Here is a 15,791-nt window from a genome sequence, read left to right on the forward strand (position 1 = left end):
CACATTAATGCGCACTCATGTTGAGGATCAGATGGTGGTTGTTTGAGATTGTATTTGATTAAGCATTTGACATGTTTCCTGGTTTGGGATGAAGGTTTATTGATGAATCAATAATCTTGTTGCTGTGCATGTAAATACGTTTACTCCTCATAGCCAATTTTTCCATATTCATCACACCTTGAACCCATGCACGAGGTCTTTGGTTGTGCTGGGCTGCAAAGCTGTGCATCTTTCATGTATCCTTGAGCCACTAAATTTTGCTGGGTGTGTTTATACCATAAACAGAAACATGGATTGGGATCAGACACTAGTTTGATTTTCAGTTTAACTACTGCAACATCTGTTCGATTTTCTATATTAAACAGAGCTGGAATAAGAAAAGAAACATGGTGCAACTGGCAATTGTTTTACAATAATAACTTGGGATGAATTCTGACTTATCTATCTTATTACATTTCCTTCTCCTGCCAAAACAGCTTTCTGAGCATCTGTTGCCTTGTTGATATGAACATGTGACTTTGCATACAGGTGACAATTTGTTCTGAGTGCAGACCGTATGTCTTTGTATACGTAGATATATACATTTAACAAGTTTGCTGTGTAATAAACCAAAATACTGAGATTTTATACTTGCTGTAGGTCCTGTAGGCAGGCTTTATTCATTTTTTTATTCAAATGTTTTGCTGTGTCTGTTTAGAAAGCAAGCCATCCTACCTGTCTTTTCCAAGTTGATTTCCAGCTCTAGTTCTGATTGGAAGTCTACAGCTATGACGAGTCAGCACAAAATGGCCCTATCAATAACAGAGACAGAGTCAAATATAAAATGGTGTGAGGTACCACCCCGTATCAGAGAACTGTCTGACAGACAAACAGCACTTTCATATGCTTTGTTACTGTTGCAAACCCCTGAAAAAAATCTCAAAATATTAAACTATCTACATTTTGTGAAATGCTAAAATAAGCCCTGTCCTTGAGCAGAAGCATACTGGAGGATACAGACAACAGATACAGTACAAGAATGAAACGCTCCTCCTGATAAAATGTACCTTCTGAGAATGTGACCGCTGCTGGTAACACAGCTGTTGCTCATTTGTCTTTGTATGGTCAATGAAGCAGTATTGAATGCAGCTGCTCAAGTTGATTTCACCTATTTCACATCTGCTTTGGAGTTGCTCTTGCACTTTGCAAGCCAGCATAGTTTCTGTGGAAGAGCACGAGACATTTGCTAACTTCTGAGAGGATGCCATCATACACAGAGATTTCGACTTCAGGAAATTCCACTTCTTAAACGGCTGCTGGAAAGAGAAATAAAATGGTTGATTTCCCTTTTTTTTGCACACACCTCAGAGAAAATAGATTCTCTTGCGAACTGTATTCCACAGCACTGAACGCTTATGAAGCATATCTTTCCAACATGCAATTGTGTTGTCGGAAACTAGTAATAATTATTGGTGTCGCTGGAGAATAGGCTGTCTGGTTATTTGGAAAGCCTAGAATTATTTTTCGGAGGAAGGCTAATGGAACAATTTACCAGACAAGGAAAAAAAAAGTTGGCTGGTCTATATGAATTTTTGGCCCCAGAAATACAATCAGTACATGCAGACATCTCCTGGGACAAAGATGCTAATGGACTCTTAATCTGCATACATTAGCATATCACAAAAACGAACAAGGACATAAAGAGGCACCGTGACTTTAACTTCATTAACTTCATTGCTTTAACTATGGATGGAAATAGTAATTGAGTAAAAATGACTGAACATTTATGGAGGACACATTCTTCCCTTTAAATTACTTATTGCAGTAAAACACAATTGCTTAAGTATGCGGCAAAAACATGTTATTATGGTCATTATGTCCTTGCATTTTATTGACGTCACTTAGACTTAAATCTGTGCACAAGACAGTGCATCAGGTGTATAAATAAGCTGTGGTGGAAAATTGGCTTATAGGAAAGAATTCAGTCTTCTTGTTAACTGAGAAATAGCTATGGCTTTAGTTTAATTAGTTAACCTGAATATCACATAAGAACCACCCTTTCAGTGTTGATTTGCTCAAAATTGTCAAATAAAGGTTACATATAACCACTGCTTCAACATCATTTAAATAACCATTTAATTTTGAAGCAGGTCTTTGTTGAATTAAATCTACTGAAATAGGAATTCTATGTAATGGACCGTGCGAATCTTATCTGAAAATAGTAGTGCTTACAGTGTAACTCAACGATCTCCCTAATCAGGTAACCTAAAGTTGGAGTAAAATATTTACTCGAAAAAGATCAAAAGAGTGGAGACTTTTCTGCAGGCGTAAGAAATGCACACATCACAAGAACCCTTTAGATCTCATTATTCAAGGCAGAGTTTCTGAAGTTTTTTCTAAACCGTTGAACTGAATTACCAGAATTTCTAAAAGGTATTTAACACTACAAGTTATGTTCTTCATCATTTGACTCTAAGTATGCTATTTCTGCCATATTCCATATTTTCCTCTACTGCAATGACCCAATTTCTCCTCAACGATCGGTAAACTTTATTTCATCTTATCATCATATCCTGAAGGAACTGTATAGTCTCACGTTGAGAGATGGCCTAACTTAGAGATCACAAAAGAAACTAAAACACAGCTCGATATCCCCAGAGTCGAAGCTTTCAGGAGTCACAGTCCTATAAATTATTGGAGATCATGCCTCCTTTTATCTTTTATTGCTCTTTTAAAGTGTACAAAAATCTGTACATTTGAAATGAGACATAACAAAATGTCACACGTAGGGACTCGCTGTCTGTCTGTCTCTCTCTTTCTCGCTCTCTCTCTCTCTTTTCATGGGTGAACATCAAACGTTGCCAGCAACCAGACACAAGATAAACAGTTCATTAAAAATTGGGGCATGTCATCATTCAGAGAATCGCAGCGCTCAACCTGCACCTCGATGCAGAAGAAATGACAAGGCAAACAAACAGAGCGCTCTCGTCCAAGGATACACCTGGACAGAAGCACCTCTTGGACATTAATCAATTCATCCAAAGAGATGGGAGGATTAAGTGGCGAAAGCCAGAAATCAGAGGTTAAAGAAATTAAAACCTAAAAAAGAGATGATGTTCCATGAAAGCAGCATCTCTAATATGATTTATGCTACTGCCATATTTAGATTTTTAGCAGCTTCATATACTGTACATTACATTTGTAATCTTATGAAGACACTGAGGCTTATATAATGTCTGCAAGCATTTGCGGCTTACGATTCTTATATAACTTGCAGATGATTACATTCAGTTTTCACAGGTTTACTATTTTTTTCACCCCATTTTCATTGAATTTCAACCAGATCTTGTTAACTGTCTTGTCAGGGGAAGAACGATAAGCTCAGAGTATTGTGTACCCCAGGTATTGTATACTCTGTAATTGGGTTGACATAGATGTAAAGCTGAACAGAACTCGGGGAGCCGAACAAATAACTGTCTGGATTGTGTGATCTTTGGTGAGAGAGAGCACGACATTAAGTCTCTGATGTTGGTCAACTCACAGAGGCACACGGTTTGTACTTCTCCTGAGGGGAAAGTGTTTGTGAACCAAGGTGATTAAATTTACCTTTTTAGGCTTGGTGTGGACTGTATATTCTGCGATGTATGGGGTTTGCTCCCTTTGATATTTATTTATGTGTTTTGTACACAGCAAATGTAGCTGGGTTTAGGCTACATCATCCAGTCTACTTTGGGGACTTCGGGAGTAGACTTTTGCTGTGTCTTTTGGGTGTCTTGCATTGCATGCTGTAACAATATTGGGTGAAGGCGCTACAAACTCCAACCCTCACCAAAAGAAGCTGATGAGATTGTAGGTACAAGCTGCCAAAGGGCTTCATGTGATGTCTGGGCTCAGTCTTAGAGACAGGGTTAGAGGAGCTCAGGCATCCAGGAGTAGAATCCCTGCTCCCTCACACCGAGCCAGGTGAGGTGGTTCAGGTATTTGATCAGGATGCTTTCTTGTACAATATTGGTACCACGAATGTCCAGGGCAATTACAGTAAGGAGGAAACATACCTCACACGACCCAGGAATTCCCAGGAGACCTGTGGAAGAAGCTGACTTTGCCGAGCTTGCTCCCAGCATGACCTGTCCCAGACAACAGAAAATGGATAGATGAATCAGCGGATGGAAGGATCAGTGGATGAACTTTAATCATACCGTTTCCATGTTAAAAATGACAAATATTTCATTTGGGCTAAGAAGAGGATAAATGGAAATCAAAGAAAGTAAGAAAATCTTATACTGATGAAACAGATCTTCATTCAATAGCCAGTTGTTGCTGGCTTGACTTCTTCATGTAGCTACAATCAACATTTGTTGAGGCTAACCAGGTCAACATACCATGACCTGCAATGTGAGAAATCCTTTTAAAAACTGGTACATTGCCACTGAAAAACTGCTCTGTTTTCTTGTTCAGTTGCCCGACTCTCTACCAAATGTCCCTGACACGCTTCAACACATTGGTGTGTTAAAACAGCAACTGGCCACGACTAAATTCAAATCAAAGGCAGACATTAGCAAACCGGTACTTCAGTCTAACACCAGTTTATGCACGCAAACACGTGTGGTAGTTGTTAGTACACAACCTCAAGGTTTGTAGGTCTTTAGCATCAAATGGTGGTGCAGTGGTGTCATTGCAGTAATGTTTTATATCAAAACTCTTTTTCAAGGGTTGAGGACAGCTAAACCTTGCTATGGGAATGACAAGATGAAAATAGATGTCCCCTAGATTTTTCCTGAAGATAGTCTGATATCAGCGTGTCTGGCGTCCTTCACCCCCCCGTCCCTCCCAAAGGGGAGGCTCCGGCAATTATGAGGGAAGAAATGTGTGACAGGTAATGGGATTTTCTCTGCTTTTAAAGATTATTATGCTTCTCAAGGGATGCGCGGGAGGTATAATACAACTTACTCTCTTTTGGATGATAGGCACATCATTTATATCTTTAGATCAGATTCTGCCCTCAGTATGATAAAAAGACAGAGAGGTTTCACTGTGCACTTCCATCCTAACATCCTTGAACACTTGCACCTGACAGTAGCCAGGGAGGAATTTTATTTTACAGGATGTTAGGAGTCATAAGTCAAGAAATTCAATAGAGAGATAATTGCAGAAAAAACTCCAGAACTGGCCAACTCCAGATTCCTTGTTGGCAGCCAGTTTTGATGACTTTCACAAAGTAACATCTATTTTGAGGTGAGAATGTTACTCACGTTCCCACTTTGTGTGAAGACAAGCAGAACTCACAAAAAGAAGTGTTATCATAGCGGGTGCAGTGGCAGACTTGGCTGCATTAAATTACCACAGACAGGTTATACATATCCAGCCGTCAGCAGATGCGTTATGCAACAATATTGTTCCTCAAGTCTGTCGCAAGCTTAAGCCAGTAAGTGATAATAATGGAAATGAAATGCATTTTTTCCGATGTTTGCTCTAAGGTATTGGACACAATCATAAATGGACTGCATTACTGAATAAAAAGTGGAAATGGCTGCAGGGTAAGTGTCAGAGGTTCTGAGTAAGTGTCACTGCTAATTTTGTTTGTCTTTGCAAATTATAATGAGTGCTCGTTTCATTACCCGGAAGCTTAGAAGATTTATAACAAAGGCACTGAGGAAGAGTACGACGTGAATTGCCTACTATTACTATAACTGTTAAAGAGCTTAATTATTGTGATTTTATCATCATTCATCATATGTCTATGCTCCTGCTTGCTATGTACATATTGTTTTGTCAATATAATATAAAATGATTATTAAACAAGGACATGTTTCTTGAACATTATTCTGTAATGGCATTTTTTAAAAACACTGTTGTACACGGTGTGTGACAGGACGTACAGGGGATGTCATGTAAACAATGTGCTGTAGGTGGAAGTATCTGATAGAATCTGGCTCACTGAGCCACTGGACATCAGCAGCCGACCAAATTAATTTTCTTGCAGTTAACATCAACCACTGCCACACAGTGCTGCAATACAGCAGAAGAACAAAACAAACAAATAAATGAATAACCAGTCATGATTTGTTTTATCGGGAAGCACTCGGGCGAGGCATCAGGCAGTGCATAGTTGCTTGGGCTGCACTGTATTAAAAGAGACATTACTAATTGTTTATTATGCTTGAAACTATCTTTGTGCTAGCTGCTGACACCTGCTGTCCTGCTGTCTGAATGTCATGTTATTCTGGGCAATTGTAAAGATGAAAGCAAATTAACATTTCTAATGCATCAAGTTACAGACTTTATGTCTTCTTTAGTTTATAAGAATCCTGCACTGTTGGTTTATCCCCAGAAGGCTAAAGTGGTGGGAAGAAGTAATTTAAGCAATTATTAAACTTCACATTTCTGCCTTGCTTATGCAACATGGACATACTTTTTCCCCTCATGAAGATTATCAAGGGCTAATGGGAATATGCAAATCCTGTCTATATGTGTTTGGAGAGTTTGGAAAAAGCTAATGACCATGTTCCCGTGAGTGTGGTGGGCTAAGATCACCAGCAGTGAGGCCCTGTCCCCTCTTCTGTTTGTAATAATGAATGGACAGCAGCAGCATGTGCTCAGTTTCGTGAAAATAACGCTGTGCCGCTGTTTCACCGATGATGTCATCCTTCTAATGTTAACTATCAATGTTACTGTGAACTCCAAATCTTGCAGTGACTCTCTCCCAAACAGAGTAATTAAAGGGGGCAGAGCAGGACCGAGCCATGGGTGACTTTAGATATTCAATGTGTTAAACCTTCTTTTTATGTGGTGTCATGGGAACAAAACTGTCTCTGATGGAGCTCGGCCAGCTATGAGAAGAGGAACCTGACGAAGTGCTCAAGTAAAACACACCTTTGATACTCACCCAAGCATGATGCTGACTTAGATAAGCCACATGAAGTTGGATAGAGAAGGAGACTCAACAGGTAACATTCAGGTAGAAGTTTTCTTTTTTTCATTTTCACTCTCCTGACCACCCCATCGTCGATAAAGTGGTTAATATAACAATATAAGATCACTTTCAACTCAGTTAATAGTTCTCTATTCTGTGTTTCCTTTAACACTCTGTACTCTATGTAACTGCAGGAGGAAAAAATATCTTTTCAGCTTCCTCAACAACAGCTCTGGAGTGTATCATCAAGTTTGTCCTACACATTTAAAACATCAGATTAAATTTTCTGTGGTGACATTTTCATTTGGCTTCCATACAGCCTTTTAATAGCTCAGGTTTGTCCATTCAACCGTGCTGAAGTAAAAGGAGTTGTCTTTCTTCAAGTCATAACAGGAGCCACTGCACCTATTAAATCTTGACTAGGAAATGGCTTTTAGACTGATATTTATTAATGTGATTTGCATGACAGAGTTGTGTCTGTCAATATGGAGACCATTTGCTGGAGATGAAAAACCTCCAGTAGCATTGTCTTTAATCTAGGCGAGACTTTTGTCAACTGCACAGCTTGCAATTGTTATCACACTGACAAAAACACACAGATGTAAGCAAGCATACCCACAACACCCTGAGGAAGGAAACACTGCATCATAGCTGTTGAAAATGAATGCAGACTTAAATGGAAAGCGGTGAGACATGAAATGCATATGGAAAGAAATATACTGTGCTGTAAGCAAATTGTCTTTTTGGGTAATCTCACTACCACAGACAAGAAAATGATCAGGCAGGAATTCATTTAAAATTAATGTTCACTGATACTAACTGCTATCACTGGTTGAGGTCTTGCAATACAAGATGCAAGAAAGGCAGGGTGCACTGTGGTCATATCTCTCTGTACTGACTTTGTTTACGGCCCTTAAAGAGCCTGCAGTTAGAGGTCCTTGAAAGGGGGAAACAGCTTACAACACCCCATACAATACAACAGAATGTCTGAAGTTAAGGATTTAAAGTGTAGTTTGGTGTTGACAAAGGACCTGTCTGAAGACTTTGACAGGAAATCTTTGGGAGGACGTAGCAAAAACCAAAGGAATACATCAACGGCTGTGTGGGCTGATAACAGAAAGCACAGGGGAAATTATCGACCAATATCAAGTTATGGCAGATTTATTGTATTAGTATGTATGTTGGCAAAAATTCAAGAAGGAACATCACATTTTCGAGATGAATGTAATATTTACGAGCAGATAAACTGTAATCAGCACATACATGAGCTGATTTTATTAAGCCAAGCCTGAACCTGCAGTAATGTGCTATTTTTCCTGCAAAGCAGTTAATTAAAGATAATGGTAATACCGTGCTTGGATACATGTGAATTCTTTGCATGGAAAAATTCTTCTTTCACTTGAGCTCAGAGGCTGCAAAGGCTTGCGAGTATCATCTGGCACTGTGCTTCCACCCCAGTGGTGTTAACAAGACATGAGGACTTGCTGTGAAAGGTCAGTGAGAGGGCAAATGTGGATGGATACTCAATTTCCAGTGTAACACAATGAAGCAAACAGCTCTTAAATGTATAACTTTTCTGCAGTGGACTTTATTTCAGTACTGGTTGTTTTGTTTTTTTTTTTTTTTACCATGCTCCCATGTTTCCATTCGGTATTTGTGTGTGCATGTACAACACATTAGATCATATATGTGTACACATTTTTTGCATCATAGGACATCACATGCCATGCCAGAGAAAATCTGCTGTATATTATCTAGTTTAACTAGATATCTGGCTCTTGTTATTCAGGTCTGCGCCAGCACAGATCTTGTTAATCGCTTTGACAAACATTGCATCTCCAGTGTGCCATAAATCAAAGCAGGATACAGTGGTGGCTCCATCACTAGGGCCTAATCTGAATGTTTCAGCTGGTGTCAGCTCAGGGACAGAAAATCCATATGCCTTCTGTCTGTATAGTTTGCTGTATTGCAAATTGCCAGATATTGTTTTGTCCTGCATGTGACATGGCGGACTGTTGACCGATCTGCAAACAATGACAGCTGGTAAGAAAAAAAAAAAAAACCCTGGAAGACAATTTTAGCTTCAAAGTATAGCATATATTAGAATGAATATGTGCACCATGGTATAATAGACTTACAGGAGTAAGCATCTTAACACGAGTGAGCAGAAATCCATTTAAACCAACTCTGAAAAAGACTGTGATTGAAAATCAAGTATACATTTCCCTCCAACTTACTAAATTCAGGCCAAATTCATTTTATGGAAAGACATCTGAAGAACCACTCAGTTGTTACTGCACATGGCTGTGATTTCATACATAATCTCATACATCAGATTCAAGTACTTTTCTGTCTGAATGGGAGTGGTGGATATGGGGCTTTCAATGGAACATTACTGCCATCTAGTGTGTTTGTGGAGCAACTGCTTGCAGGCCTGATGATACAGCACAGACATCTGCCATTTTATATTGTTTCTTGATTGAAAACTGAGAAAGGGAGTAAGATATGGGTCAATAAATAGTGGATGCAAACCGAAACTTCCTCTTGCAACAACAAGCCGAGGTACTTAGCTGCTAGTCTCACGCATCTGGTTTGACTGCTGGTCAGATCTCAGCATGAATGTGTGTACATGTGTTACTCTAATGTGAAAGAGTGAGGATTTTCCTTCGTTTGAAATTCTTCTTCTGTTTCTGGCCAGTGCTGGAACAGATGGATATCACATGAAATGTCCCTTTGTGTGTTTGAATGCCTCTAATACTTATATAAAAACAAGTAGGATGTTGTCGTTGCTTTTACACAAAATGTTTGCAGGCTCTAGCATGCAGATTTAGTCTGACTGACCCTCTAAATAATCATGTTTTAGGCCACAATCATAGACAGTATCAACTTTGCACCCACCTTACTGTGGAGAGTTCCCCATGCAGAGTTTAGAGTGATAGTTGAGCCATGACGGGGTTGGCCTCCATGTTAGAAGGTAAAGGAATGAACCTTGAACAGCCAGCAGAGGGAGATCATAATGTATGCTGATAGGTTGTGGTATTCACATCCATTGGGAGAAACTTCCTGTGAGAAGGTTATTTTTAAGTGAGGTTTCAAGTTTAACTCCCGGGGCAATTTAACTTTAAAACGAAAGAAATTAATGAATCCTCAACAACTGCAAGCACAACGTCCATATTTAGACATTTAGCCACCAAAAGGACCAGCGGAGTGACATGTTAGCCAAAAATGTGAATTTAATTTAAATCATTGTCACACCTCTGCTTCCTTTGCTCATTAGGGGAAATAAGAAATTATTTGTTGAAAACTTGATAATTTAATTAAGGGTAATGATGTTAGGAGGTTTAACATTTACATGTTTTCTATTTTTAAATCTCACCATGTTCTGAGGTGTTTATGTAACAGAGGGTGTTCACCAGCCGGCTCTCTGTCCCAGAAGAAATGTAGAATTAATCAGCATTAAATTCTGTCTCCAGTGTGCTAATCTGATAAAATAGTTTTTTACTCCTTAGCTTATTCATATCTGTCTCTCTCTTTGGCATTGCATACGTATTTTTTCCTCAGGAATTTTAAAGTCCCACCCTTCCTCAAATGAGACTAAAATTCCAATTTATTAGACTTTACATAATTACAGAATTAAAAACACTCTAGAACTAGAACAGTCAGGTGCACCTATACATTGTAATGCCACGCAATATGTCAGAGCTGCAGTAAATACTATTGTAAATACTATAATCTTGACTCAAACCTGTCATATTTCATTACAGGACAATAGTAAGTTTTTTTTTAATAGCACCAGGATACAAAGTGTTTCTCAGTTCACCAATATGTTAAAAGGATTTGAATAAATAAATGCAACAAATACAAGCAAAGATTGTTTAACAAACAAGAACAATAATGACAACGCCTCTGAGAATTGAAAGCACTCGGTCTGACCATCAGAGGAGGTTCAGCAGTTTGTATTTATCTATTTATTTACATATTGCAATATTTTTGTGATTACATGCAAATGACTTGATACAGCTCAAAATGTATTTTAAAGGCACACACCTTGCACATTTTTGCTTTGTATCCTCTTTTATTCTGATAATCACACATAAGCATCCGTGACTAGCAATGAACACAAGAACACTGTTGTCACAGTAATAAAGACCAGCTTTATTTTGTCTTCTTACAATAGCTCGACACATAAAAGGCTTTGCCAACAAAATGGGTGCACGTGAAAATAATTTCTGAGCTGTAAAATGTTGTAAAATAAACTTGGCATCACACATTGCTGTAATCATCATTTCAGCAAAATGAGTCTCCACGCAGAACTGTTACTAACAGGGACGAAAAAGTGCCTCGCTGAGAGATTGTTGCAGCATGTTTTGTCAAACAATTCTAAGAAATAACGTTCTAGCGATAAGTGATGTTTAGTGGACTAAACCAACAAGCATTTCTGTAAAATATGGAAATGGTGGAATGAAATGTCTTCATTAACAAATTCACAAACGAATAAGACACATGCTAATGAAGAGACTCACATACGGTGGTGATAAAACTGAAGCATGCCCAAAATCCGATGCATTTTGATTCATGATGTCATTCGAAATAGCCTGAGATAAAGAAAATCATGTCCACATGTGAAAGTATTGAACTTTAAACAGAACAGAGTAGTAAATGAAACTGAGAACTGAGTCGTTGAAAAGTGCACGGTATCCAGTTACTTGAAAGCTTTGGACATTTTTTAAGAAAGAAATCATTTTAAGTTGAATGTTTCTCTCGGGGAGAGTGACACATGTTGTTGAGGAGATGAAAATGTATGATAATATCAAACGTAGACTCTTAGACTAGTGTTAAACTTGTCACAGCAATTTTATCTGTTTTTACCAGCACTTCTAACAGCAGAATTGTCAATTTCTCATAGAGATGAATAATTAGTTCTGTTATAACCACCACTTAAATCATAAGTGACCTGAGGTATGGAGCAGTCTGTGAAGAAGTTCGGGAAGGCCAAAGTGCACAGTGCGTGATCTTCTACAGGCCCAGCAGCCTCAGAGGGACAGTAGACAGGAGGCTGGGCTGGGCCTGTACGCAGGCTCCCCCCTGGTTTCTTAGAGGATCCTGAGCAGCTAGTCCAGGGCTCAGAGTAGAGAAGACCACCTACTAAATGGTGAGCATCGTAGGAAGCAGGATCCGGGCCTCCCATCTCTGGCTGCACCCGGAGAGGCATGCTTTGATAAAGGTCCTGGTCGCTGACCATGTTGCTGTAATCGGGCCCCAAGAGCTCGAAGAACTCTGCAGCCTCAGGATTGCCTCGTTCCAAGTCCTTCAGCGTCATCCCAGATGTGGAGCTTACTTTGGAGCAGTTGGCAGGCTCAGTGAAGAAAGAGGGGGGCAGATTGCGATGCCTCAGGGGTGGTTTCTTGGCTTTTTCACCCCTTACATCCTTCACAGGGCTGAAGAGTGCTGCCAAGCTCTTGCTCTGTAAGTTGGCCTGGACCCCATCACGCTTAGGCAGAGTTTTGCTCTGCAAAGGGCTGGGCTGAGAAAGGGCTAGGGAGCCTTGTCTTTTAACTGGGGCATCTGCTACCTTTCCTGGTGTTATAATGCCGGTGCACCTTTTGATCTGCTTCTGTAGATACTTCCGGTGGTTGACTTTCCTCTTGGATTTCACTGGCTTGTCCAGAGCCAGCTTGATATTGCTGGAGGCTGAGTCTATGAAGCTCAGCAAGTCCCTAGTGGTCTCTTTGTAGTCCTCATCATTTTCTGCCTCACCGAGGAGACTCCCATCCAGATTTTTCTCCACGTCGTATTCCATCACAGAACCCGGGAAGCAGAAATTCATGAACTGGGGGTTCATGATTGCGGTCTGAACAGCCATTACTCTGTTGAGCCCAGCGGCTACACCTGTGGCATCCGCTGTGATCCCTGAACCAAAAGTTTCTTCAGTGCATGTCGTTTTTCTCTGACAAACACTTGGTCCTGATGCTGCTCATGAAGTTCCTGTAAACATTCCAGAGTAGAAGTGACGGACTCTGGGGAAAGCGAGGAGATCTTTCAGGGGGCTGGACTAATGATGTCAGAACATCAAAGAGGAGGGGCAAAGAGACCGCAGGACTTAACTCTTTGCTTGTGCCTGACCACCTGCATCTAAGAGGGATTTGTCTGAAATTCCCTGCTGGGTTGAAGACAATAACCTCCGACAGAACTCTCCCCCTTTAGTTTAACTGTTTGTGTGTGCTCTGAACCAAAACGCTGTCATGAATCTGGAGGTGATGACTGTAACAGTGAGCAGAAAAGCCTCGATGGATAGAGTAGTTTTGCTGGGCAGAATTGTTCTAGAAAAAAACTCTCTATTAAAACATTCTACATGATTATTATCATCCACTAATCTGCGTCATTATTCATGAATTCCTGCATCCTTCTCAAAACATTCTAACCACTTTTCAATCATCACGCCTGCTGATGTGTTTCCTGTCTGGATTACTCGATAGAAGTTAACTTGTAATCTAATTAGTGTTCATTTAGGCTCTGAAACAAACCTAACTATCAAATCGAGGCTGTGCAGCAGGGAGTAAGGCTTCTTTTCTGTGGGAAAATCTTTGTGCCCAAACAGATGCCACTATTTGGGAGAATCTTCCCAACTGCTTGCTTGTGTCTTAATCTGCTCATGGCAAAAGTTGATTTCTAGTGCATTCCCAGGCCAGTGGGAATTTCTGCCCTGGCCTGACAACTATTATGGGCTGCCTTTGACATAAAGCCCTACAGGGTCTAAATAGCCTCTATTCTTCGCCCGGCAGTGAAAGGGAGCTTTGTGCCAGAGATTCATTAAATTGCACCTCACAGCCCCTTCGTAAAATGGGTCTCAATAATGAACAGTCGATTTAACTAGAAAAGCTGCCGGAGCTGTTAAATTAAAGGGGAATAAAGTGCAGTTCAGGCTCAGTGTGCCAGAAGAAATGTTGACCTTAAGAAATCCTGGGTATGAAACTTCTGTTGTAAACAATAACGTATTTACAGGACGTTTCTTGGCCGGCAGTGAATACAATAGAGAATGTGTCCAAACGCCAGATTGTTATGTTGCCAGCACTTATCCAAATTTAAGTGGAATTTCAAGTGAATTTTGACTCAATGGACTGTTGGACATAGTTTAACTACACAATAAAAAAAATGCCATTTAATGTTATGTTGGACTTGTTTACCAGAGAATGCAGAAGTGGAAAGCTTCATCTATTATTCTCATTTCAAGTTAGGAGATGCTGCAGCTGAATAATTGAAAGAAGACTCTTAGAAAAGTGGATGCTGAGGTGAGGTAGTGACTTATTTAAGAGCTGGAGGGCTGAAAAAAAAAGTCTGAAGCAGCGAGGGAGTGAGGCCTTCAAAAAAAAAAATTCTTTCTTATGTTAATTCCTGAGGAGAAAGGAGACAGTGAAACTGATAGCACTGATCTAATTATCTGTGGCACAACACGAGTGTGACTGAAAAGAAATCCAGAAAAACTCAAATCTATGGGCAACAAATAGTTACAAAACAAAGAAAATCGTTTTGTTTATACAGCTGGACGTGAAATACCTTCTGTTAAAAGAAGAATTCATGAGGGGAACCGCAGACTTTGAATATTCAGCTGTGCTCAGGCATCTATTTGCAAAGTCAAAACTTTCCGCTCCTCGCGGCAGTGAGTGGAGCAGGAAAAGCCATATCGTGACATCTCATGAATTCAGCGGAGGAGCGCTGAGCTTTTAACGCCTGCCCAAACTGATTTTGTTTCCCTCTCTTTGCTAGCAGCACAATTTTGGCAAAGTGACATCATCACAGTCATGGCAGCCATATCCCCTTTTTTTTTCCAGTCAAGGAGCTTTGGCTTTTGTGCTGGTGGGTCATTCACATCACAGGGCCTGACGCACAGATCCCGGAAACAAGTTTCTATTGTTGCATAAAGGCTGAAGGGTGAGAGGGGATGGGCTGCTGCAGACCGGCTTGGAAAAAATATATGGACTGAGAACACAGCTGAGGAGCTCGTTTCCACTCTCAAGACACTGAATGTGAGGGTACGATTGGATCTGGAGTTGTTTTTTAAAATCCTACAATGGACCAGTGTTTATTTTAGCGTTAATCACCGAGGTCAAACTATCGATTGCATCTTCAAAAACTCATTATGCTTGGACCTTTGGTGAATTTTAATTTGGAGAAAATCATTAGCGATCTGTTGTGGCTTTTCCCGCAACCAGCAGGTTGTTACGCACATAGATCCATACTGTTAAGACGTTGTTAACATTACCACCACACGCTCTGGCCCTGAGAATTTACTTATTCAGCAGCGCCCAACCCCAAAGGAGCTGGGTGCTCAGTGCGACGTGATGTGACACACACAGGCTTAATCTCTTCCTACTGGTGTGTGGTCCCTGTCTGAGCAGGGACACACTCAGAGTTTGGGGTCGAGCGAATACTAATAACACCTTTGATTGATGGCCAGTGTCAGCGACTTAGAAAAGGCTGGTAAAATTAATGACCTCTCAAAGTCCTGAGAAAAGTTTAAGGACGGCATTTAGTGGCTGAGACCCTGTCCTCCCCCATGTTTAGCTATGTTCCTTTCTGCGGGGGTGTCTGAGATCCAGTCAAGCCTGTGACAAAATGCTGAGAAGTCAGGCTTTGTGTCTCCTGGTGGAACATCAACCCATGTACCAGGGCAGGACATGTTCCCCATCTGCTTCACAGAGTCGTGTCATGTCAGGAACTTCAGCTTTAAAGGAGGAGGGGGAGGAAGAGACTTGGCCAGAATAGTTCAAAGAAAATTACAAAGCAAGACGGCGTGTTTTTATTACCATTGCTGACATTTTAAAAAAAAGGGGAAAAGAAAAAAAAATTGTGACTTATGGTGAACTACAAAAGGCTTCTTGGTCCCTGCCGCTTCCTGCGT

At 40.3% G+C, this 15,791-nt stretch overlaps 1 protein-coding gene across 1 annotated transcript; it reads right to left on the reverse strand.

The window, feature by feature from the left end:
• Nucleotides 1–10,838: 10,838 nt before the first annotated feature.
• fam181b (family with sequence similarity 181 member B) lies at nt 10,839–12,895 on the reverse strand. Its single transcript, XM_076735387.1, has one exon. The coding sequence runs from the start codon at nt 12,753–12,755 to the stop codon at nt 11,793–11,795; it is 963 nt and encodes a 320-aa protein (XP_076591502.1). The 5' UTR covers nt 12,756–12,895; the 3' UTR covers nt 10,839–11,792.
• Between the last annotated feature and the right edge of the window lie 2,896 nt (nt 12,896–15,791).

Source organism: Chaetodon auriga, chromosome 7 (genome assembly GCF_051107435.1).
Source record: "Chaetodon auriga isolate fChaAug3 chromosome 7, fChaAug3.hap1, whole genome shotgun sequence".
Lineage (NCBI taxonomy): Eukaryota > Metazoa > Chordata > Actinopteri > Chaetodontiformes > Chaetodontidae > Chaetodon > Chaetodon auriga.

Bases quoted from the DNA above. Each gene is read 5' to 3' on its own strand.
- fam181b (XM_076735387.1), bottom strand. From the start codon at position 12,755: ATGGCTGTTCAGACCGCAATCATGAACCCCCAGTTCATGAATTTCTGC.